Source organism: Lissotriton vulgaris, chromosome 3_1 (genome assembly GCF_964263255.1).
Source record: "Lissotriton vulgaris chromosome 3_1, aLisVul1.2, whole genome shotgun sequence".
In the NCBI taxonomy this organism is placed as follows: Eukaryota; Metazoa; Chordata; class Amphibia; order Caudata; family Salamandridae; genus Lissotriton; species Lissotriton vulgaris.
In genome coordinates this window covers 820,705,602-820,733,011 of record NC_141689.1, presented here as the reverse complement: position 1 = coordinate 820,733,011, position 27,410 = coordinate 820,705,602, and the positions used below count along the sequence as shown (strand labels likewise).

At 44.4% G+C, this 27,410-nt stretch overlaps 1 protein-coding gene across 1 annotated transcript in view; it reads right to left on the bottom strand.

Moving 5' to 3' along the window:
* ROR2 (ROR family WNT receptor 2) overlaps nt 1-27,410 on the bottom strand; it is a 319,672-nt gene that overhangs the window by 10,687 nt on the left and 281,575 nt on the right. Inside the window, exon 5 of the mRNA XM_086961128.1 lies at nt 23,428-23,555. Within this exon, the coding sequence (XP_086817254.1) occupies nt 23,428-23,555 (128 nt within the window). The remainder of the gene's footprint in view (nt 1-23,427; nt 23,556-27,410) is intronic.

Sequence of the window (27,410 nt, the reverse complement as noted above, 5' to 3'; positions counted from 1 at the left end):
CTGGAAGAAAGAAGATATCTGGACATCAAGTAGTGTTTTCATTTCAAATCGAACATAATTATTGGAGAGCTAAACAGCCTTCAAAGTTATTAAAATACAAAATAATACAATTCATTATCAGAAAACAGCAAGAATAATCCAGTAAACAATGTTCATTTCCTACACTTGCAATAATTTCCACAAATCAGCAAATTCTAACATCTGTGCACTTATATTTACTTAATAGGCAGGATTTTTATCTAAATATTCACACATAAAATAGGTGCTATTATGTGTAAAAAAAAGCATTTTAGATTACAATTCTCATATTAACACATGCTTATTATCCATTCAGTCTCTAAAAAAATAACAGACTGAATTGAATTTTTGGTAGTTTGAATTTAAACGAGGACTGATCTTCCAGTCTTTAAAAATAAATAATTTAGTTGACGACAAGGAAGGACTGGGAAGACAATGTCCATATCTTGCACCTCCAAACTGCACTGTATTTCTCAGTGGCCTAACAGGCAGCGCACTAATTTTAGGCCACAGACTGGTGGCTAATTGACATCACACGTTACAATATGGAGGTAATTTTAAGTTAAAGGCTGGGAAACCAAATAGCTCGTAAATGGGGGTCAGCGACTCTGTCACCGCAACCATAGTTAGCCCAACAACTCTTGGGTGTCTCACAAATTTGGCAAACTGCATTAATTGAAAGTGCCACGTCACTGAGGCATAACAGACCACAAGGCATCATTTGTTGTTTTTCAAACTTAGATGCCTGTTACAGGGCTACTTTTTTTACGCAGCATAATCAATCTCACTGACGTGCTGAGGGTCTTTTGGAAAGCCGATCTGGGACATTGTTGGTTTTCTAATGCTTTCGATTTTACAAACGTATCATTTAAAATATATATATATATATATATATATATATATTGCTTCTCATGCCATTGCATCTCATTGTGTAAGTCCAAGTGAACGGATAGGAAGAAAAGGCAAACTGTTGGGATCTCTACTTCTTAGAATTGTGGGCATGTTGTTAGGAGGTTGGAATGTTGTGATATGATTAGCAGACAGTGCAGAGGAAGCTGTGGAAGGAGCTGGAGGTCTGTTTACTTCTATCTAATAAAGACTTACTTCAACTACTTATCCTGGATTGAAGTTATCTTCTTTACATTGGCGACGAGGGAACCCTATACTCTGGCAGGGGCAGAGATTGAATTTGACCTCCACCCCTGGATGATACCACTACTGGATTTGACAGTGGTATACAATTTTACTCCTCCAATTTTTGTTTCCTGTTTTTCAAGGCAGCAGTAACTTTGTGGTATGTAGATTTTACCCTTTTCACTGCTCTCTCTATCTTAAGCCTGAAGATAGATAGATTGAATTTTATTTAAACTGGTAGCTGACAGCTGTGCGGCAAGAATTTTCATTGGACTATTTCTGCAACCTTTGCGCTTTAACTTTTGACATTTCTTGAGCGTTTTTCGTCTTTTGATTGCTAAGCGCTGGGTGCCCAATGCTGAATACCGAGGGATTTTGTGGATATCTATCATCGTTTGCTTTCGGCACACCTTGCATCTTTTGAGTTGCTTACTTGGTCACGCGATTTTACAACTGCCGCTTGAAAAGCCTCTGAAGCCCGCTTCTGCTCTGGAATCCTTGACATCATCAAATTGATTGCGCACCTGCGTGATGTTGACAACGTCACTTGCGTAATCCAACGTGGCGGCCATCTTTGATTGGGAGCGTCATTGATTCAGCGTGGAGAACGTGGTGGCCATCTTTGATTGGGAGCGTCATCGATTCAGCGTGGCGGCCATCTTTGATTGGGAGCGTCATTGATTCAGCGTGGCGGCCATCTTAGTTGCCCAAAAACCTTCGGTTGGCCAATCTGATGTGCACAGCAGCTGTTTGAATGCCGATTTGAATACTGTACTGCTGGTTGAAGTCTTATACTGCTGAACTGCCGATTTGACTGCTGTACTGACGATCCCTCACCTGGTTGCATTAATACTACTCTTACCTTGAGTATTTACTTATTTGCTGCATTATTTTTTTTTATTGTTGTATTAATTGTTTACCATGGGTGATCAGACCTGTTCTACCCCCCCTTCCTTCCTCCCTACTCCTGGTGAACCGCCTATACCTTGGAAGGAATGGAAGAAGTTATTCCTCACTTACATTTTAGCATCTGGTGCGGACAAGTATGGTCCTGTCCGCAAACAAGCTATTCTTCTTCATAATTTGGGGGTGGAAGGTAGAAGATTATACGAAGATTTGCCCGAGATATCTTTAGGTGTGGGAGACGGTCATGCTGCTAATGTATATGATATGAGTATGTTGATGCTAGAAAAAAGGTTCATCACAAAATTAATACTCTTTTAGAAAGGCATAAGTTATTTTGTCGGGTTCAAAAAGCAGATGAAGATGTTGCAACTTATGTGGCAGCCTTGCGGGGATTGTCACTTAATTGTCAATTTAAAGATTTGACGGATTCTTTGATCCGTGATCAAATCGTCAGATGCACTAATAATAAAAGGGTGCGAGAGAAGTTACTTAGTAAGGATTGTAACTTAGAAGAAGCTATTGAGATCGTTAAAGCTATAGAGAATACTGACTTATGGATAAAAGAAATGGATAAATGTTCTGGTTCTATATCTAAAGATAGTGTGGCGAAAGAATCAGAGTCTAGTGTAAAACCTCAAACACAAGCGTTTGTTGATGAAACTAAAATTGTTAAGAATGTTGGGAAGTTTGATTCTAAAAGCAATAAGTTGTCTAACTACCATCCTCCAAATTATCGTCCTCCAAATTTTGCGCAACAAGGGAATTCACGTCTTGTGAAATGTTATAGATGCGGAACTCCAGGACACATTGCATCAAGTCCTCGTTGTACAGCTAGAAATGCTATTTGCAGAGGATGTGGAAAGAGGGGTCATGTAGTTAAAGCTTGCAATGCTAAGACTCAATATGTTAATGAAATTGATGACTCTTGCGAAAATATTGAGAATTTAATGCTGTGTGTAGATGGGTTGGTTTTAAGTGAAAATTGTCCTTGCGTATAAGACCCTATTTGTCTTGTTGATGTGGCTACTGAGAGTACTGATGAACTTGAGAAGCCACATTGTTTAATCAATTTTGATTCTAGAGATCCTATGCATGCTCAAACTAGAAATGTTAACATGCTGGTAGATTCAGGAAGCCTTTATACCCTGTTGTCCAAAGATATGTATGTCGAAATTTGGGATGGTGATGTGGATCTCAACTCTTGGACCTCTCCAGATATAAGAGCTGTAGGATATGGTGGAAAGACCATTGACATCTTAGGTCTTAAATGGATGGTAATCACATTTCAAAATAAAAAAGTGTTTGGGAGAGTGTACCTCACTAAGCAAGGGTCTAACTTGCTTGGTTGGCGTCACCAAAAAGATCCAGGAATCGTACTAAATCCTAATGCTCCTGAACCTGTTTCTTCATTCTCTGTTCTTAATGTTGATACTTTTGAGACAGATGTGATGAAGAAGTTTCCTAATGTTTTTATGGAAAAGTTAGGAAAATTGAAAGGATTTTCTCATAAGATCATTCTTAAGAAAAATGCGGTAGCTGTGGTTCATAAAGTAAGAAATTTACCACACTTGATGAGAGAACCCCTGAAAGTAGAATTGGACAAATTATTAGACCTGAAGATTATAGAACCTATTGAGGCATCTGAGTGGCTCGCCCCCATTGCGGTCGCGCCCAAGGATGGTGGAACCAAAATTCGTCTCTGTGTAGACTTACGCGATCTAAATAAGAATATATGGGTTGATAGGCAACCATTGCCTAATATTTCTGAAATGTTAAGTGCCATGGGTGGTGGTGTGATATTCAGTGTGATTGACATCATGATAAAATTTTAACACAAGTCCTGGAGTGTATGGAGGTTAATGGTCTGACCATAAAAAAAGAAAAATGTCAATTGAAGAGAGATTGTGTGACGTATCTAGGGCATGAGATATCAGGTTTAGGTATTAAACCAAAAAAAAGTATAATTTCTGCAATTAATGATGCTCCTACGCCAACAACTAAAGATCAGCTAAGATCTTTTTTGGGGTTAGCTGAATATTGTTCTAAGTTTATTAGGAATTTTTCGGATGTGGTTGAGCCTTTGAGGCGTTTAATGAAGAATGGTGTGGTTTTTGAATGGGATCAAGAATGTGAGGATGCTTTCAAGCGCGTGAAAGTAGGAATTATTCATGCACCTACTTTAGGTCATTTTGACATTAAGGCCAAGACTTTGGTTACCACTGATGCTAGTGCTGTGGGACTTGGGGCTGTGCTCTCTCAGGTATCTGATGGTGTGGAAAGGATTATAGGTTTTGCACCTAGGAGGTTACAAGGTGCAGAGGTGTCTTACTCGGTGATTGAGAGGGAGGCTCTTGCTTGCACATGGGGAATTAAGCACTTTAGATATTTTCTTTGGGGATTGCCCTTCAAAGTGCGTACTGATGGAAGGCAGGAGGCAAGATGGCGGCGGCTCACTAGTCCGCTGTGAGACACTCTCCCGTGCCTGAGTCAGTGAATGGGCTTGTGGAGGGGTAGAATCCCGTGATACCCATGCGATACCTATGAATTTACCGAGTGAAAATGCGATGTACAACTGTCTACAAATGTGAAGAACTGCTGTGAATAACTGGAGCAGAAGAGGACAAAACCTGCAATATTTTCTCACCCTGCAAGATGAATAATGAGCGGCGCCTGTTTTAAACCACCCGAGCACCCTTTGCACTTACCTCAGCAGCCGCGCTCTCAAATTCATTTCATCGCGTCTGCAATCGGCCTCACGGTGCTCAGACTTTATTTTCGGCTCCACCAACAGTCCTGCTGCACTTCTGGCACCGATCATTTCCATACAAAAACGCTGATGGCTCCAAAAAATGCAGCGGCGGCGGCCTCTGCTGCCTCGAAGACCCGTGCAGCCAAACAAGCGCTACGAGACCAGAAACTTGCTGCCAGACGTGCCGGGTCACAAACGGATGAAGCTGCCGGATCAGATGGAGGGCAGGCCCAGCTTCAACTTCACCCTAAACAGCAGAGATCTGCTAAGAATATCAACACTCCAGGGCCAGGTCCTTCAGTTGTAGACTTGCTCCGCAAAACGCCGGCCGGGGCTGCTCCCTCCCCTTCCAAACAACACGCAACAAGCGGAGCGCTGATTGCAGCTCCGCCAGTAACTCCAACAGTGTTCCCCGGCTCGGATTCGCCAACGGCGGCAATAGTGTCTGAGGTAGCAGCCTCTGAATTACCAGCGGATTTGGATTCTTTAGCAAGCTCTACACAATTAGCTACTCCCGTAGCTATAGCTGACCCGTTTTCACCGCCTGCACCGTCACTTTCACAGCAGTGCTCATTTGTTACAGCAGAAACGCCAGCGGGTGCCATGATAGAGGTAGCCACAACGGAAAAAACCACAATTGAGCAAACACAACCTCAAGCACCTGAAGCGCCAGAAACAATACGCTCTGAGCCCACAGCAACTACCTCTACCTCTAACACAGCAGCATCTGTTACTGCTATAAGTGATGTAAGCGGCGCAACAAATACATCCACTACTCCTCAGCCTGAAATTCAATTGACTTTGTTAAATAATGAGGAAGACAAGTTAATATCACCCTCATCAACGCAGACATTTGCTGAGACCCAAGGAGTCTCTGCGTCAGCTGGGGAAGGAAACGTTGATGACCTAACACTGCCTGGGCCCAACCACGAAGGTGGGGCAGGAATCGCGTCTGATACAGATGTGGAGCCTCTTGAATTTTACACTATATCTGAAGGCCGTGAGGACCCAGGGTGGCACCATGACTTAGACTCTGAATTAGACTCTCTATCTGACCTGCATACCGGCTCCAGCTCCAGCACTCAAGATAGCGATGTGGATGAGCTTTTGGGAGAAGCCCCAGCCGGAAAGCACACAGTGATCAAAAAAAAAAGAAGCCACCATATCCCAGCAGGTCCTCACCGGGAAGGCACCCCCGCACTAGCTTCCAGCTCTTATGGGGCCTCTTCTTCTTCAAAGGAACAAAACACAACCTTAACTGCGGTAATGGACACTGTGTTGCAGGCAATCGCGTCACACAGAGAGCAAACATCTAAGGATGGACGGAAAGCACAGCAAGCTCTACAAAAGGTACAAGGAGTGGTACGCAAACTTTCAAAAACAGTTGCAGCATCCAATACAAGAATGTCGGACATGGAAGATCGAATTGTGGGTATTGAGACGGAAGCAGCTGTGGTGAAAGAGCAGGCTGATGCTCACGACGCCGAGATGACTGACGTAAGGTGGAAGCTTGAACAGATGGAAAACCGGATGCGCCGTAATAATCTTCGAGTACTGGGAATACCGGAAAAAAGTGAAGGGGATGATATACGCACCTTTATGATTCAACTCTTTAAAGACACTTTTCCTGAGTTATCTTCATGGAACTGGGATCTGGAAGTTCAACGGGTCCACAGAACCCCTTCTACATTACGGCCTACCAACTCGCAAAGCAAATACCCTAGGGCGATCCTCGTCTACTTCGGTAACTTTTTGCTACGCCAAATCATTGCAGAGAAAGCGAGACCTGAGGCTCATCGGATCCGAGGCGACATCTCATACTTTGTCAGACCGGACTTCTGCCACACAACTGTGGAGCGGAGATGGCGCCTCCGTCAGCTAATCAAACCTTTTTTGGACAAAAAAGCTAAGGTCTATTTGAATAATCCCGCCATACTCAAGGTGTTGTATAATGGTCAGGTAAAATTCTTTTCCTCCGAGATCAAAGCAAAGGCTTTTTTAGATAGCCTGACCTAGTTTCTTCCTTAGGAGCCCTAAAATGCATCGGTCATCTTGACTTTAGTTACGACACCGGATGGTGTGCCTTGTTTTACAGTTCCCAAGTTCCAAAGTTAACACCAACTTTAATGCTTTTCGGATAATTCGCTTAGAGTAGGACTAGAATATGCTGTATTATCTATTTTGGCATAATGTATCTTTCTCCTAGTATTCAAGGGTTCCATCGCATGGCTTTTTGGGAACTGCATGGCTCTAGGATGTTTATATTTTCATAGCTTTGCATGTTTTTCGCTTTCCTTTTTTTTTCTCTTACATACCCTTCTCACTAGCCTACACATGTGTTATTTGAAATATTCAGAATTAATGATAAGGCACGGTCACAGGGTGTCTCTCCATCAATATAGACTCTAGTGAGAGTCTGTTATGCCTCATAGGGTGGAGTTCGTGGGGAGGTGGGGGGGTAAGGTCTCGGGGAAGACCTTGGGGAGGGGGTTGAGGAGGGGGGGAGGGAAGGGGGGGAACCAAAAAAGAAAAATTGGCAAATTCGGTCATAGACGTTGTTGTATTAAGAGTAAAAACTACAGAAATGTTAAAGAAAACCAAAACCGTATTATATATTCTAAGGAGAATGGGTGTTTAAAGCTTGTCGGGTTAGCCTTTCAAATCAATTTATGGGGAGAATAAGTCTTTGTACATGGAATGTGGCAGGCCTCAATCATAAAGATAAAAGGGCTCAGTTATTTCAATCAATACAACAAAATCCTGTTGATATATTATGTCTCCAAGAAACACATATTGCACATTCTGATAGGAACCTACTTAAATTACCTGGTTATAACCTAATGGCAGCTACATCTCAAACATCCAAAACTAGAGGGGTAGCTATCTTCGCTAAACCTATAATAGGCCTCCCAACCCGTATATCAGCAGATAAATACGGCAGATGGGTTATAATTCAGCTCCAGCTGGATATCACCATCTGTGCAATCTATGGCCCAAATCTGGATGACCCTGCCGTTTTTCGAGAGCTCGAAATTGAGCTGGCCTCTTGGTCTGGTTCCCTGATTTTTTGTGGAGATTTTAACATCGACATAGGGTTATCCTCTGGGAACTCTCTATCTCGAAACTATAAAGGGCGCAAGCCAAAGGTATATACAGCATTGGATCAGATGATGAAAAGTCACAACCTGGTTGACGTCTGGGGCCTACTCCGGGGGCCAAATTTGGCTGGCTATACATATTTCTCTTTCCCCCATAACAAATATGTTAGAATCGACTATATCATGTCAAACATTAACCGTAAGGATATAATAGAAGTAGTTAAATCACCGAAAACTTTATCTGATCACAATGCATTGACCTTTATTTTTGATACATCTAATTTAGTTAAACCAATAACACAATGGACCTTTGATAGGAGGCTATTGGTTAATCCAGAATACATAGCGTATATTAAATTATGGACCCAGTCTTTCTTTGATTATAATCAGTTCAGTGCTCCCCGTATTATAGTATGGGACTGTTTTAAAGCAGCATTGAGAGGAGAGACCATTTCATTTGTTGCTAATAAGCGAAAGCTAGAAAAACAGTCCAATTTGGAAATGATGCAGGAGTTGTCCAATCTTGAGGCCCATCATGCTTCCCTGTTAAATTTGTCTCGCGGGGGCCAAGTCGATCCTACCGCTGATCCTGGGAAAATCTTAAAAAAAATAATGATTTTGAAAAATGAGATTAACAGTAAGTTAATTCAAAAAGCCGCGGAAACCTATCAAGCCAATAAGGATAGACTATATGAATCAGGGGAGAACGTGGGGAAGCAGTTAGCATTACGCACACGACAAAAGCAATCATTGAGTAATATTAAAAAGATTGAATTCGAGGGAAATGAGTATACTACCCCCAAAGATATTGTTAAAGCATTTCATAAATACTATCAAAAACTCTATAGCAGTGATATCTCACATCCTGATAGTGAGATTATTACATTCCTAAATAATTGGCTCCCAGACCATATTAATAATCAAAATATCGATGAAGAAAATAAGACTCATTTGGACAGAGAGATTACGATCATTGAGCTGGAGATTGCATTAGCTGAGATGGCCAACGGTAAGGTGGCTGGACCAGATAAAATCCCACTTGATTTATATAAAATCCTTGGTAACCAGATAACTCCCTTTCTGCTTGATTTGTTTCTAGGAGTTCAATATCACGCAATTCCTCCCGATTCTTGGAAACAAACAAATATAATAATTTTCCATAAGAAGGGTAAACCACTCCATCTGCCTTCCTCATATAGGCCTATATCTCTGATCAACTCCGACTCAAAGCTTTACGCCAAAATACTTGCTAATCGTCTGAGCGGAGTCATCGAACGGCTTGTATCCCCGTGGCAACACGGCTTTATACCCGGTAAAGGCACTACAGACCACACTCGTAGAGCCATAACCCTACTTGACATCATGGGTGCTACGGGGGGCGAGATGTCGATGATCTTCCTCGACGCCGAAAAGGCATTCGACCGAGTATCTTGGCAATTTCTCTGGAACATCCTGGAAAGTAAAAATTTCGGAAATGCTTTTATCAGTGCCATTAAAGCTATCTATGCCAACCCCACCGCAAAAATTTGTATAGCAGGAAATGAGTCGGAGGCTATTACGATTCAGAGGGGTACAAGGCAGGGCTGCCCATGCTCTCCGGTTCTATTTGCACTCTATATAGATCCTCTTATTCATAAATTACTAACCTCAACATCCATACATCCATTACTTACAGGGTCATTTTCTACCAAAGTTATGGCATATGCGGATGATATTGCCGTAATAACCACTAAACCGTCTGAAGCAATCTATGAAATTGAGGCAATTACCCAAGCTTTTGGGAAGTATTCAGGGTACTCTTTGAATAGAGATAAGACTATGGTATTGGCTACTAGTAACACTCAGTATGAAAGTACTCTTAGGGTTAATCAGGCCACTTATTTAGGTGTAATACTTTCAACAGAGATAAGTAATATTTGTGATATTAATTATTCTCCCCTTATTGATAAAATCAAAAGCGATCTAAGAAGGGTAGACAGTCTACATCTCTCCATCATAGGTAGGGCCAACTATATTAAAATGAACGTATTCCCGCGCGTTCTATACTTGTTTAGAGCAATCCCTCCATTACCTACAGCACACTCTATAAAGATTATAGACTCCCTTATAGTAAAGTTTATGTGGAGTTATGGAAAAATAAGGCGGGCCCTTCCCCTTCTATCACTTCCCCAATGTAGAGGCGGCTTAGCTTTACCTAATTTAAGATTATATTTTTGGTCATCACTATTGCAATATATGGATCCTCTTTTGACTGCAAAATCAGGAGGCCCAACCTCTACAATTCCTTACATACCATCAATATATGAGCTCAGCTTAGGTAGAAAACATAAGGGACTTTTTTTAAGGCAGGTTGAAACATCTTATTACAAAAAAATTAAATTTAAGACTGTTTTAGACGCTCTTTCAGTTTGGAAAGCCATTGGTAAACATCTAGGCCTTTCTACATATACAAAATATACACCGCTATGGCAATGTAAAATTTTTTCTAATATCCTTAATGATAGTGGATCTCATAGGTGGGAGCTCCTAGGCATTAAAACAATTGGAGACTTTTTCGGAAATAATCTCCCACTTTCTTTTGAGCTTTTTCAAACGAGATATAATGTCCCCGCAAACGACTTTTTAAAATTCTATCAAATATCAGCTATTATCCACAATACCAAACCAAAAATTCCTCCAGATAATATCCCATTATTTGACATTTTAGGGAAAAAATCTACCAGAATTGGGGCCCTATATCAGTTACTCTTGGCCAATACCCCGGATGATCTAGAGCGCACGGAACAATCTTGGGCCTTAAAATTAGCTAATCCTAATGTGGACATAGATTTTTCTTTAGCTCTCTCAACAAGATTTTTTATAGCCTCCAACTTAAAGGCTCAATATTATAAAATCATTTATAATTTGTATTATACGCCAGCTAAATTGTTCGCATGGGGGCTTAGGAATGACGATAACTGTCCTAGATGCAAACAACCATCAGCAAATCTCCTACACATGTTTGCTGAGTGCCCCACGCTGGTCACAATTAAAACTATGATGTTGGAATTTTGGACCCAAATTTTTGGCCATCGAATACATGATTCTATATCATTGCTCTTATTGGGTCATGATGACTCTTTGAAACACAATAGAGAAGAACAAGCTGTACTATTTCTGGGATATGCCGTGTTACGGATAATCCTAGCAGCTAGGTGGAAAGATACAGAGCCCCCTACCTTTAATATGTGGCTTAGTCGCTTTATAGCAATATATAAACAAGAAATTTCAATATATGCCACAAGAGGTAGAAAAATGAGAGCAATAGGAACACAGATTTGGGAACCTATTACTAGGTGGTATAATCAAGAAAGGAGAAATTAGATATAGGGCCTCTAAGTGATTTTGATCCCATTCTCTCTCTCTTTCTAGTATTCTATTTCTTCATGGTTTTATCTTTCTTTGTAATAGTGCTTTGATTATATTTATTTATAAATGTACCTTGTAACCCATGTATACTACATCATTTCATATTACTTATCTTGTATATTTTTGTTCTATGATTTGAATTTGCCAACAATAAAAAAAAAAAAATAAAAAAAAAAAAAACAAAGTGCGTACTGATCATAAGCCTCTCGTACATTTATTTAAAGGAGGTAGAGGTTTGGAGGGTAATGTCACCCCTAGGATATCGAAATGGATTTTATCAGTACTTGATTACAATTTTCAGATGGAATATGTGAGAGGAGAAAAAAATGTTATTGCGGATTGTTTATCCAGGATGCCTGTGGACTTAGTAGATCTGGCAGAAGTTGAAGGCCCTGTAATTAGTTGTGATGAGATTCTTGCTTTTGATAAAAGTGATTGGGAATCTGCCATGGCTGATGATCAAATAATTCCTTTGGTTATGAAACTTGTCTCTGAGGGGTGGTCTAAGGAATCCTCCAATGACACTCGCTTGAAGGGCTATTCTAATGTGGAAGCTGAATTGAGTGTATCTGAGGGGAAGTTGTGGAGGAGAAACCGTTTGGTGGCACCGTGTAATCTTAGATCAAGGATCATGAATATTGCTCATGAAGGTCATTTGGGGAGGAACATGACCAAGAGAAGGATTCGCGAATCCTATTGGTGGCCAGGGATGGATGGTGAGATTGATGAGTTGGTTAGGAATTGTCATGCGTGTGCTGCTAGTGATAAAACGAAAGTCATTAGGCAGCCTTCTCTCTCCTGCGTTGAATTTCCGGTAAGGCCCTGGGAGAAGTTAGCGATTGATTTCTTGGGACCAATTTCTAGATTAGGTACCCGGAATAGATTCATAATGGTTCTTGTGGACTATCATTCTAAGTGGTTTGTAATGGAGTCCACTGAAAGTATTGACACTAAGAGAGTGATAAACTTTTTGGAAAGAACATTTTTAAATGAAGGTATTCCAAAAACTTTGGTATCAGATAATGGTGTGCAGCTGGTATCAAGACAAATGAAGGAGTTTTTGGATGGCATGGGGATCTGTCATGAGAAGGTTGCATTGTTCAGGCCACAGGCCAATGGCCTTGTGGAAAGGATCAATAGATTATTGATGGAGAACATTCAGTTGTCATTAGCGAATGGGTTAGTGTGGGCTGAGGAACTTAAGAAGATGGTCTGGTCTTACAGAATAACTCCACATTCAGTCACCGGTATTTCTCCTTTTGTCTCCCTAAAAGGGCATGAGCCTGGTTTGAAGGAAGTTCCGGGTTGGCTGAAGAACAAAGAATGTGTGTGGGTTGACCGATCTAGTGTGAAAGATTGTGTTGTCAGTAGGCAGCGTGATTCTACAGATTCATACAATCGCAGAATGAGGGTGAAAGATCCGAATATATGTGTTGGTGATTGGGTGGTGACTAAGAAATGTGGTATTGTAACTAAAGGTGAAAGCAAATATTCTCAGCCTAAACAAGTAAAGTTTGTGAAGAGGAATGTTCTCATCCTAAATGATGGTTCTGCTTGGAGCTGTGGGAATGTTGCAAAGTGTAATGCTCCATAGACTCTTATTTGTTCTCGTATGTTTAAATTTCTTTACATGTTTCATTTGTACATTTCTTTTGATATTGTAATGGGGGGAGATGTGTTGGGATCTCTACTTCTTAGAATTGTGGGCATGTTGCTAGGAGGTTGGAATGTTGTGATATGATTAGCAGACAGTGCAGAGGAAGTTGTGGAAGGAGCTGGAGGTCTGTTTACTTCTATCTAATAAAGACTTACTTCAACTACTTATCCTGGATTGAAGTTCTCTTCTTTACACAAACGATGCGAGAAAAGAATGAATCTCAAAATGAAAATCCTGGCATGGTTGCCCAGGCGGATGTCAAAAGCCTGCCCTGCAGTGGGAGTGCTGTTCAGTGGCTGTGGTGCTGCAGACGTGTTTGCCATGGCAGAGCTGGTTGAGTCTTCACCAGTTCCACCACCACTAGGAGGTGGGATCCCCACAAGCATTTCAGATGGAGCATCTGCTGATTTATGGCAGATGTTCTGATACTTCTTATTGAAATAACATTCCTAAGCAACTTGGGACCATACGAAAATCAAGTACTATACATAAGAAAATGATATCAGCACAGGCTCAGTGTACTACCACAAATCAGTTAAAAACATTTCATTTCACTCATACAAATTCTTAAAATTCTGACATAAGCAGCCATGATGAAACATAATTAACATCACAGACAACATAACAACATATACACTGAAATAATCAGTTTAAATATAATCATAAAACAAATTACTGAACATTATTGAAAACAAAATCAATATTCGTGTGGTATGAACCACGGGTGGCTTAACTTTGTAGGTGTTAGAAATGAAATGTTTTTAACTGATTTGTGGTAGTACACTGAGCCTGTGTTGATATCATCTCATTATGTATAGGACTTGATTTTCGAATGATCCCAAGTTACTTAGGAATGTTATTTCAATGAGAATTGTTTCCATGTCCTAGGAACTTCTAGAATTTTCAGGGGGTCCTTGATTTTTTTCAGATGTTCTGATACTGCCTTCCTCTAAATAAGGTCCTTTGTCTGAATTGGGCAGTGAAGGCATGAAGATGTCTTGCATGTTTGGTTTGCTACGTTTGTTTTCTTGTACTTGGCAAAGTCAGGCCTCTGCAGGCAGTAGTGGCTGCCGCAATACTAAAGCAGCGAGGCAGGATGGGGTATTAGATGGAATATTAATTTTCAAAAAGATTGCCTGACGACACAGCCGCTTTGGTCCTCTTCTCCGGGTCTCCTCTCAGAATGCATTGGGACACAGGCTCCCCACCCAATCTCGGCACTGCTCTCAATTGCATGAGAGCAGTGCCAGGATTGGTTTGAGCAGCGTGGTTTGCCGCTCAGAAAGTGCCTAGGAGCCTGTGTCGTTTCTCCACCCGGCTGTGCAAAACAGCTGGGTTGGAGAAATCTAAGTGTGCATGTCTGTTTGTCTGGCCTAAGACAGGTGGCCAATCAGACATGCACACTTACAGTACACCTACCAGTCCTCCCTGCTATGCCCGGCCTGCTCCTTCCTACACTACTGGCATCAGCTCAGTCAGTAGGAGATCAGTTTATTTTTTGTTTGACCTCTGACTGACTGACCAGTGGGGCGACACTCCTCCGTCATTACTGTCTGCAGGGCACTCACTGTTGTAATTATTGAGCATCAGCCCCCTGTCCTACTTTAAATCAAGGCTCTTTTTTATGTTTAACCACAAAATCTGTTCTTGCCGTCTGTCCCTGCCTACCCAGGAGTTCCTTTAAACTTGCAGCACCGATGCACCAGTCGGCTCTTGACAATAACAACATTTTTATCAACTGTTGACAAGTTGTAGGTGAACGCTCTGGGTTCAGTGTATGCCCAGGGCTGGAGCCTGAAGTCCTTACTGACATGCCTCATAAGCATAGCTTCAATCGAGCTGTTGTATTTTCGAGCCTCAACTAGTGAAGGCATGTATTCTTTTTTAAGGAATGTAATTTTCTGATTATTTGTGGTATAAGCAGTGGTAATATGAAAAGGATTTATTCTAATATGAAAATTACAATTGACACTTGTGTTGAAAAGGATTTCTTTATCTGCCTGTGTAAGGTTTATTAGTTCTTCTACGTTGGGACTTTTATCTCTGCTGTCAAAACTTCTCTGGCATGTTCTCCATGCAGGCTGTAATGCAGTGGAGAACGTTCAAAGTGCGCATGAATGTGTGGCCGCCCTTGGAGTGGCAAACCACTCATCCCCTGCCCTGCTCTGAGAGCAGAGCAGCCTCGCCCACAGAGCAGCCGCAGCAGGGAAACTTAAAAGGATAATAACAACCATTTATCATCATTTTATGTTACCTTTATTTACACTGCTAAAAAGCAGAGGGGCAATGCACCTCCGCCTTAGCGGGGGAGCCGTCACTGCCTTATAGTCCAAAACATTTCAGTATAATGCCAAGACTTGGTGGACTTTTTTGTCAATTACCCTAATCACAACAAAGGGGGTCATTAGGATGGAGGATTTTCCGCATCCTCCGGGCCGGCGGAAGCCACCGCCGGCCCGGAGGATGCGGAAAATCCTCTGCGGACCCACCAGGACCCACCGCCACATTAGGATGGCTGGTGGGTCATGGTTTAGGTCCGCAGCTTTTCCGCCGCGGCTGGCTTACAACCGCGGCGGAAAAGCACTAAAATGGTGAAGGTGTCTCTTAGACACCTTCAGCCAGATTAGGATGTGCATGGAAACATGCTTTTCCGCGGCGGCTTTTCCGCCGTGGAAAAGCATGTGTAACTGCACTGCAGGGGCCCATTGCGGGCCCCCTAGGTGTAGTGGGGGGTGGGGGGTGCACATGGGGGGTACCTATGGTACCCCCCTGCATTTGCGTGCACAATGCAGCAGGCACCGCGCGGTGCCTGCCGCTTTGTGCACGCAAATGCTGTGCATGCATTTTTACCATTGCTGCGGGTGCAGCTTGAAGCTCCACCCGCAGCAATGTTAAAAATAGAGGATGTGACCGCCACCCTGGCGGTCACATCCTAATCTGCACAGAGGGAACGCCGCAGCCCATGCGGACGTTCCCTCATGCTCAGGGGTCGCGGACGGACTCAAGTCCGTCCGCGATCCTAATGACCCCCTTAGTATGGAGGTTGACAAGATAAGACATATATTTGTACAAGCCTGTAAACAACATATTGGTGGGAGGTAATGGTTTGCAGAACAATGATTAAGATAGGCGTTTTGTGGCCAATTAGCATCTTTTGCAAGGCTTAAATCCACACAGGTTATCCCATGTTTGGACAGAAGGTAAGCAACCTAGGAATCACTATTGTTGATAGCCCCTTATCACGACCTCATCTTGTGCTAAATCTGGAGAATTTCTGAGCAATAAAGACACTTTATCACAAGAATACAAAGCCCCCAGTGGCTAAATCCATTCCAGATTTTTAAGTTACTCATTCACTATTTAAATGAACCTCTTCAATATGCATTTTGAAAAAAGTGGAACTCCATTTCTAAAAATATTGGCCTACTTCTGGTGTTGGCCTGCTCCTGGTGTTATTTCTTCGGCTGGTGCACAAACAGGCTGCCTTGCACAATGCAGTTTCACACCATGGTGCAGGATTTGTACTGCAGACCAATCCTTCCAGTATAAATTCGTTTGCACAGACACTCGGAAGGTTCAGCCACTCTGGACGTGTGCTGTGCAGTGCAGTGCAGTGCTGCTGGGTTTCGAAAAATGATAGGTTTCTGTTTGTGTGCACCTGCTTCGAGTAGGCTTTCGTTTTTGAAGATAAGCCCAGTCTGGTTGTCTTACTAGATGCGGCTTTGTGTAAGAAACGTATGGGTGTTTGTGCTTCTCCGCCACAGTAATGCCCCATTCTTGCAAACCATTTTTTGCACTGAAAAAAGTTCACCTTTCCAGTGCCAAACAGTTTTTGCACTGGATAGTAATTAGTATTCACGAATTCGCTTTGCTTCACTTTACTCTAGCTGCAGTGCAAAGACTTGGTAATTCTGAGCATGCAAACGTATCTTGAATGGATAGATAATATTTCACGATATGGGCCCTCTTGGACAGAAGTTGGACACCTATCGTGTACGCTTTCACGATGATGGATGAACTTCTATCAATGTGCTGAGATGTAAGGTTTGGAAGCATTCTATTAATAGTCCTGTTTGATTGATTCCTATAGCTACAGCATTGCAAGCCATTCAAGAGTAGGTGTGAATATTAATTAGTAGATATTGTAGTGTCCTGCCAGGACACAGTCTAGTTGTTCTCCAGTGTAACGATACACTGTGCACCCACCCACCACAGACGTCACTGGGTCAGGTGACGCTGCTAATAAAAGAACCCGAGCGCACGTGCTCGTGGCCAGAATTACCATCCATAAGCTGGTGTCCGTGTCAAACTTATTTCTATCATGCGGGCCTAGGGCCCCATCCTTACAATAGCGACGAGGCGGTAAAGCGATGCCACGTGTGCCAGCTACAAGAGATAGACATCGAGGGGAAAAGGAAAGGGGAGCTGCCAGCAGTGAAGGCACACCCCCTAAAGAAAGAACAGGCCGCCGAGAGGCCCACGGGGCGTGCGATGAGCCCCGAGCCTGGGGGAAAAGGAGGAGGTGACCGGGAGCCCACCCCACACCTCTCCAGCCTGCGGAATGCCGCCCTGCCGTGGCGGTGCCCCCAAGAGAATAAGCGGACCGGCCAGAGCCCACCTGTACCGGCCGCAAGGGAGATGGTGAAAACGCTGATCAACCGGAGCCCACCCGCGTCGACCGCGACGAAGTGAGAGGAGGCCCGTCGGCCGGAGGTAAGCCCAGGCACTGAAGAAGCCTCGGGGACCACGTGAGCCTGAAGCGACCCCCCCATGACTGAAAAATAAAGCGGAGCCCACCCGAGTAGCAATGGCGCTATGCCGAGCGAAATGCGGCCAACCATAAACTTTATATACTAAAGAAGGACCAGCGGAGCCCACCCACGGCATGCCTGCAGCGTCCCCCGCCGCGTGTGTGAAGTGCGGTGGCGGGGTGAATGAACTTGATAACGGAGCGCCCGCAGCGTGTGAATAGCTGCCGGGCGCCGAATAAGTGAAGCGGAGCCCACCCGCGATTGCCCCGCAGCGAAGTGCTATAGGCCCGACAGTGAAGGGACGTGCAAAGAGCACCGAGGAAGTAGAAAACGAAAGCGGAGCCCACCCGCGAGGCGAAGGACTTCTGCACCGCCTCTGTGCAAGCAGTGTGTGGTGCCAGTACAGCGCCCCCCCCCCCCCTCCACGTGCACGCAGCCAAAGGAACAGTGTGTTGCTGCTGCGGCGGGGGAGGGCGAAGAGGATTGTGAGCAAAAACCCCGCAGGGCTGTGTGAACCTAAATGGCGCCCTGCCCCATAACCATCCCGAGACTCTCCCGAAGCCTGCATGGCTCACCGTTCCTCCCCACACTGCTGGAGACGCAAAGCAAGAATAAACTTACCGGGAGAAGCGAGGAGGTGCTGCTGCCGGGTGTGAGGGCCTCGGCAGAGTAGTGGTGGCGCCCGTGGACACAGTGAGTGCGAGTGGGACAGCAAGGGGTGGTAGTGCCCCAGGGACAGTGATCTAAGAAAAGCGGCAGGAGCAGCCGCGAACACTGCAGACAGTAAGGCCGGCCCCAGCATCTGAACCAATTCTTCCCCACCCAGCGCAGTGTGTAGACCAGTAGGCTGCTGCGAGCGGGGAGAGCGAGAAAACAAAAAAAGAATACTAATAGCAATATTAAAGTACCTACCGTAGTCCCGGTAACTAGGACCAGAGGCAGTGAGGAGCAGCTGCTGAGCACCAACCAGGCAAGTGGCGAGTGACGTGTGTACTCCCTACTCTGCCAGGACAGGAAGATAGACACAAAACGGGGCAGAGAACACAAGGGGCTGGCACTGACTTCTCGAGAGGCTCTGCACCCCACTATCTCAGCTGCACTGGGACCCAGCACTGGCCACAGAGAGCGAGAAAGCCCACAACGAAGTGAAGACTGCCGGTGCCAGAGAAAATGCTCCACTGCCATCTAGTGGCGTAAATACATGACTACACTCGCTGTACAAAAGACTAGCAGCAAGTGAGTGCAGCAACAGCAAGGGTCAAAGCTAAGGGCAGACTGCAACTCATCGCCCTCTAGCAAAACAGGGACAGTGGTCAAGCGCAAGAGAGCACAAGGAGTGCCCAAATCATTTAAAGAACAAAGCGAAAAACAAAGGCCAGCACTGCGTCACCAGAAACGCAGGCATGCTCCAGACAGCGCAAGGAGCACATCACAAGACAGCGCAGGAACGCGCCAGAAGCGCAAAGCTGCGTCACAAAGCGCAAGAACGTGACAGGAGTGCAAGAACTCCAGACCCGCACGACAGGACCGCGCAGCACTGCGCCGGAACGTGCCGGGAGTGCCAGGAATCAAGAGCGCCAAAGTGACGCTGCACAGCGACACGCCAACGCCACGAGAGAGCGCACAAAGGTCCCCAACAGAGACAGCGATGTCTCGCAGCAACCAGAGCACCATCGTCAGCACGCATGGCGGCATGCACCAGAGATGCCACAGGAGCAGTGACGCAACCCTCCTCCGCACAGACAAAGCGCGCCAACGCCAAAACACTGTGACGGTGAATAGCGACCAAGAAGAAGATAGCACAGCATGACGACTCATGCCAAAGATGAAAGCCGACCACCCAGTCTGGTCGCCAAGGAAAGAAAAGAAGCAACAGAGAAGATCGCAACAAACGGTCTAGTCAAAGAAGAGAAGAACACCATGCCGGAGAGCTATGCCCAGACCAGAGAGAAACAGTTGGAGTGCACTCTGCCTGGGGAAGACTGGTCGGGAAGGCCAACGACAGCAAGAGGACCAGACCACATCGCAAGAAGGAACATGGAAAGGAAGGGCACGACGCCATAAAGAAAAGGAAGGAGGAACAGTAGAGCCAAAGGACCCCAACGAGACAGGAGAGTCACAATGGAATTGACCAAGGAAGGGTATCCTGATTGAAGGCAACAGAAGTGATCAAGTAACAGGAAGATACGACAACAGGTCTAGTCAACAAGCCAGGGGAAGACCGTGTCCTACCACATGGACAAGACCAAGGGGACGACAAGTAGAGGGCCCGCTACATGGAGAAGCCTGGTTAGCATAAGCAAGCAAGAAAGAAGACCTGACCGCGTCGGGAAAGAGAACGATGAGGAAGAATGGAGTATCACAACATCACTCCACAGAGGAAGAGAGAGAACCACAGTCAGCACACAGGAACATCGGTGCTGTCCAAGGAGCATCGCAACAGTCAGCATACAGGAACATCGATGCTGTCCAAAGAACATCGCAACATCCGTGTGGATCCCAGTAATCCCGACAACTCGCACCTGAGGAGACCAACCACTGAAGAACCGTATGGGTGCCCCGTGAACCTGAAGCTTGCTGAAGCAGAGCATTCCCGAGCACTAGACAATCCACCCTGGTGGACTACACAAGACTCGACTGTGGCCCTGTCCAAAGTTCTGCAGCGACCCACACAGCCCACACAGTCACGTGGCAGTACAGGGGATGAGGGCCTCGGCCGCTTGTCCTGTGAGAGAGGAATACGGATGGGAGAGGTGCAGTAGAGGCAGCTCCATGACAGGCAACAGGAAGCACGAAGGCCCCAGGTGAACACCTGGCACAGAGAAACGGTCTGGTGAAGACACTGAACCCATGTCCTAACGGCAAGATCATCCTGGCGGATGACATCAACACCCCCAAGGACATCATGAGAGACTTGGCGGTGAGTCCGTTGGCAGTTCCTCAGCGACACTTTTGCGCGGCTCATGCGAAGCCCCGCACGGCCCACCCGGTCCCATCGTGTCCGGCAAGAGGGTCCTCCCAGCGACTCTAGTGAGAGAAGAGTCCAAAGAGGAGAGGCCAGTCTTCGAGGCTCCAGTGAGAGAGGAGTCCGGCAAGAAAGGCAAGTCGGAAGTTACTTGGCCGGACGGAGGTGTGAAAGCATCAAGATCAGCAAATCCAAAGAAAGACCTCTCGTGCCACAGTCGTCTGCAACAACCAACAAGCGTTGTCTTCCACTGGACTAGGAACAACTGCGAGACCCCTCAAGGGTCACACCCATTCTGCTCCCGATGCTCCAAGTGATGAACACTGTATATAAGCGTCAACACAGCAAGACAAGGATGATCTGAAGTACACCGCTGAGGTGAAGCTCATATGACTGACTTTGTAGTCCTGGAACTTTCAACATTCTCGCAGCTGATCGCCTGAAGAAGATCTGTTGGGGCTATCAAATGTTATTGTTCTGTTTTCTTGCAGGTTTGACATTCGCTTTTCCTTTCATTAAATTTTGGGAGGGATATAGTGTCCTGCCAGGACACAGTCTAGTTGTTCTCCAGTGTAACCATACACTGTGCACCCACCCACCACAGACATCACTGGGTCAGGTGACGCTGCTAATAAAAGAACCAGAGCGCACGTGCTCGTGGCCAGAATTACCATCCATAAGCTGGTGTCCGTGTCACACTTATTTCTATCATGCGGGCCTAGGGCCCCATCTTTACAGATATAAGCTTGAACCCAAGATATCACCAGATTAAGCGGGATCCGTTTAATCACATACCGCGGTTGTCAACTCAAACAACTATCCGAGTTTCCAGTGTAATCACCACAATTCAGTGCATTGAAAACGGTTCCTTAAAAGTTTGCAGGCAGCGGCAAACAAACAAATAGTTTCCAGATATGATTTGGAGACATGGGGCCCGATGTAGGTAATTTAATTTTACCACTTCTTAAATACCGAATGATACCGAATCGGTATTTCAGAAGTGGTAAAATAGAGGGGGGGAAATGTAGGTAATACAGAATCGGTAAATACCGAATTGTTAAGATTCGGTATTTACCGATTCAGTAAATACCAATTCGGTAATGCCCATTGATTCCAATGGGCATTGAAGCCCATAGGAATCAATGGGCTTTACCGAATCGGTATTTACCGATTTGGTAAATACCGATTCCAGCAAGGGTGTAGGGGGTGTCACTTTGACACCCTCTAGCACCCCAAATACAGGCATCACATGGCATAGATGTGCATGCACACATGTGCAAGCACACCTGGATTCGGTATTTTACCACCCAATTCGATTGGGTGGTAAAATACCGAATCTGAAAGGCCTGTAGCACTGGAAACAGTGACCTACATCAGAAATTTTCAGAATCGGTAAAATTACCGATTCGGTATTTTATAGAATCGGTAAATTTACCGATTATGTAAAATTTTCGGGCACATGCATCAAGCGATTTTGGAATCGCAAACGGTGCGAATCGCAAAATTCGGCCGTTTGCGATTCCAAAATCACTTTTTGAGATGCATCATTCATTTTTCATTTATCGCAATTTAAGAAATCGCAATTCTTTGCGATTTCTCAAATTGCGATAGCATTTAAGAAATCGCAAATTTTACGATTTCTTAAATGCTATGCATGATTTTTTTTTTTTGCGAATTCGCAATTTTGAAAGGAAAAATTACCATGAAGTACACCTTCATGGTAATTCGCGAAAAGTTTCAAAAATGCAATTAAATGCATTTTTGAAACTTACATTTTACACACACACATGCCCTTGGGACACGTGTGTGAGTAAAATGTACTTACGTGACATTTCAGGGGTGCAGGGGGGGTCCTTTGGACCCCCCCCTGCACCCTTGAAATTGCATTCTCATTTTGCGATTCCTTAATTACGAATTCGCAAAATGAGAATGCCTTCCCATTTATTCCTATGGGCCTCTAGGCCCATAGGAATCAATGTAAAGCGATTCCTTATTTGCGATTCGCAATTAAGGAATCGCAAATAAGGAAAAGTAAGAAATCGCAAAAACTTTTGCGATTTCTTGATGCATAGGAATTTGCGATTCCTAAATTGCGATTCCTTAATTTTCGCAATTTAGGAATCGAAAATTCCTACAATGATGCATGTGGCTGATAGCCCCCTACATCTCAATCACCAAATACCGGTCGGTAACGGCCAAATTCGGCCGTTACCGACCGGTACTGGTGACCTACATCGGGCCAATGGTGCGGACAATCTATGATATTCACTCTGTAAGTACTTTGCCAGATTCTAGACTTTTTTAATGATCACTGGTCGGACAAAATACATTCACTTTTCGCATTTTCTACAGAACAGTTTTCAGATGCGTACCAGTAGAGGGCAGCATGCACCAACACATGGGGATTGGTGGCACTTAGATAAGCTGATTTTATAAAAGCAGTTTATTAGGGCGTTTTCTGCCACTATATCCTATATATGTTCAGCGCTGCCTCTTTCAACGTTGGTATCAGTTTACAAGACTGTCATAGTATGCTCCTGTAAGTGCTTACAAGATGCATATAGTTGAAGCTGATCAAAATACTAAAAAAACTAATAAAAGACGTAATGTAAGCGGCGACAGTGCTAGGTCACTTACAATACATGGCATCGGCTCCAAACGACAGAGTAATCAAATGCACACAGTATGATAAAGGAGTGACACAGTCTGCTGTCCCTGCCAGAGAACAATAGAGGTTCTACCTGTTATTCGATTCTCAATTTCCCCTTGCATTTGGAGAGAGTCCACGTAAATAGTCCGGTTGCCGATGAATCGTGCACAGGCAATTCCTCGGTACGGCTGACAAAAGCCGTCTTCTTGATCGTCTTCCCTGGAAGAAAAGAACAACAAGTCCCACATTATTACAGTGCGCAGGCTTGCAGACGTCCAATCCTTTCCCCTGGTGGCTGATAGGTTTTCCATGCCCAGTTTAGACTGTAATAAGATTCAACATAAACCATAACTTTCACTTCTAGGAAGCTGACGTGCTTCGCCTCCCCCAGGGGCCTCATCCGAGCCCCTTTGCGATACGTTCAGTATAGATTGATTGGAATGGCATCTGGACCCGTTACACGTCACATAAACCCTTCATACCCCCCACCCCCCCTCACCCTTTCAGCCCAAAGCCCATGAATATTTGTGAGCAATTAGAGACTCCCTTATCAGATTCTGCAGGGGAGGCTCATGGTTTGCCTTACACCACTGAGTCAGCACGCCAGCCCCAGCCAAACAAAAGATTAGACAAAGGGCCACTTAGTTTGGGCCTCATTCCCAAAACTGTTCTGTAAGCAGTTGTGTCCTTCTCCTGTCTTAGTCTTACAACACTCCTCAAGTTTGAGGACTCATTCACAAAGCGTGTTCTGGGCAGTTGTGTCTTAATCTTGGTGGTGTGACTTTCTCAGGGCGATTCTTAAATAAAAGTGGAACATTTACTCCCACAAGGGTTCACATAGGCCAGGGTTGTAGTAAATTTCCGACTTTTTTGGCAATCGCAAAGAAACTTAGAGGCATTTTATCAAGCCTGGGCGATAAAATTATCGCCGCTTTATCGGCAGGAAACTGCTGATAAAGTGGCGATAATGGGCTTGATAATATGCTCTATTGATTTCCAATCGAAGCTCATGTTAAATGTGAAGGACATCTAACATGAGCTTCGATTGGAATTCCATACAGCATATTATCAAGCCCATTATCGCCACTTTATCGTCAGTTTCCTGCCGATAAAGTGGCGATAATTTTATCGCCCAGGCTTGATAATATGCCCCTTAGGATGGGAAGCTGTGGCAGTCACTGATTCCCAGGAATAGTTCGGACATTCCAAGTTATTCACAAATGTACATTTACATGGTGTATCTCTACGTATACATAAATCCCTCATAATACAGCAACAGTGCCGACATGTTTTACCTGTAGAGAATCCCCTTCCTGTGCACTTTATTTTATTGTTCAAATATACATTTACTTCTACCTAACGGAGTATATTTATGAGCATTTCGATGGGGGATGCTGTCTGTAAAAGTATTAAAATACCTATAAACTTGCAGATTTATTGGCATTCGCCAACATTGGAAGAAAATCAATGTCCCCGCCCCACCCATCTTCCCCCGCCCAAGAAACACCCACTTCCTGTGTCCCTGAAGCGGATTTAATTCCAGGGTATATTACTGCAAAGTGGTGCAATATTTACCTAAGAAAATCCCTTTGTGAGCGTAAATCCACGTTTCGTGAATACATAGTGTGAATTTGCAGTACTTCTACATTTTTCAACCCCAAGTAAACATATGTAAATCGTTATCAGTTTCCAGAGATGCCAGCCTGTGATGCATCAGCCTTAGTTCATATTTCCACCATATCTCAGTGAGCCACGCCCCCGGCAATAAAGTCTGGACATTTCTTATATTGTCCTCCCTTCTCCGCAGCGCCACAATCTTGTCCAAAAATCCTTAATCGTCTCTAACCAGCATCAAACTAGCCCCAGCCAAACATTCCTGTGTTCCAAAGCTGCTGAAATTCTGCACATCTTCTGCACAAAAAGTGGCCCCTTCACTAAATCAAAATATACATTCAGATTTGGTCCTGTTTTACCATCTGGATTAAAATGTGGTATTAGTAAGTGGTTGGACGCCTGGCCTAATTAATCAATACTATATGTTGTTGTTTTTTTTAACTCAGAGATGCTCCTTTCTAGGGCTGAGCATGCTGAAAGAGGCCATGGAAGACCACCACTGGGCTGAGGACAAGGGCCCACTTTTAGGGGTGCACGGTCTGGGGGAACATCTGCTAAGTAGACTGGCAGCCTTCAGGCAACATAACCAGTTTTCTTGCAGACAGTCTTCTAGGAGACAGTCGGACTGAATTGTTACCTGCTCCATACACAGAGCTTAATTTGAGGCAGAGGTTTCCAGTGCTCGGCAGCAACACTTAATCAACACCAGCGCTTTTATCTCGAACTCGACTGAAAGACGACTGGCATGCTTTTCATGAGCACAAGTTAAGGACACATTCATTTTTCGTAGGCTCGGGGAGATTCAGTGATTAAGCCGAGACTCAAACCTGGTTCCCCTGCTCCAAAGTCAGCAGCTCTGGCTGTTATGCCACATCCTCACCCAACCTGAAGGGTTTCATGGTTAGTAGTTGGTTCTGTTATAGGCGGTGCGAATAGGAGCAATAGGCTGGTGCAAGCTGCCTCTTGACAAGAGCCCCAGCACTTATTTTTTCACAAATTAATCACTGTCCATACAATAGGGGACCGGAAAGAACACATTTTCCTGGGCTGCCAGAAGACCTAGTCCATCACTGTGCCTGGCTGTTTTGCATCACAATTAACCCCTAATGTTACCTTCTCCACAGAGGGAGAATGAGAACAACTGTGAGCAAAGAGTGGCCGGAAGAGTGAGTAGGCATGCAGTCTATACAGCTCAACCTCTCTGCAAAAGAACCTAAAAACAGCACACGTGCGTTTCAGGGGAACACGAGCTCTAAAAAAGCAGGGGGTTGAAGTCAGAGGCCTCGACCTTTCGCTCAAGCATGGCAGACACTAGTTATTTCTGCCAAGAACTTATTATATGGAGTTCCAATAAGCACAGAACATGTGTTCTCAATATCTGCGCTCTGCCTGGTAGGGCTATTACACTAAACTGCATTAAATTATACTGGCTATTACTTTAGATGGAACATAATGATCTGGAGTCTGGACTAAATTAGACAGCGTTTCATTACAGCAAGATGCTTCTATATAGCATGTCCCTTTTAAAGTCCAAATAGCATGCGTGGCACTGGACCCCCCTATAATGAGAGGAGTAAGCTGAGCTGCACTTCCAGGAAGGCTATGCTAGGATGTGACGTGTTTTGAGGCCCTCCAGTGATACAGCTGGGTCTGCACCATTGAGAACACGCATGAAGAAGTGGCAGCTCAGACATATGTTTCGAGGACGTAAAGAGCATTCTGTCCACCCCCCAGCCACCCGATCATGCACGAACCGGATTCATAGGTCAACAATTCTGCCTGAATGACTGCTCGCGAGATAGGTGATATGCATCCCTTATAATGACGTGGTTTCCTAAATTTTGAAGAGACGTTTGTCCAATGCTGGGTGTGTCCATAGTGACTTTTCCGCCCGCCTTCCTGACAGTTTCCTTATTAGAAATCCACATTCCATTCCATCAACTTTTTACATTCCGAAGTAAAATTTCAGGAGTAGACTGACTGCAGAACGTTGTTTGTACATTTGTACAAAGAGGGCTTAGCTTGGTTGTGCTTGCAATCAACCTAAAACAGGCTTCTAAAGCTGTGACTTTGTGCTGCAAGGAAGAGACAGCAAATCTAGATGTGGTCTGTTGTTGTAAGATGTTTGTACCGAATTTACATAACCTCTTTGCAAAAACATCCATCTGAGCACCCTGGGCCTGATTCACAAAGGTAAACTTACACTTTGGTGTAAGTTTACATTTTTTGGGGTATTCACAAGCTATGAGTTATAGTGAGTGTATGAGTGCGGACCCTCTGCGGTCGCACATAAAAAAATAGGACAGGCTTATCTTTTTATGTGTTGAGTTATCTGCCCCACCTGCGGAGTCTCCACAGTCGTAAACTTACTATTAACTTGTAGTTTGTGAATACCAAAAAAATACAAACTTACACATAACTGTAATCTGTGAATCAAGCCACGCTGTTTCTAAGCATAGT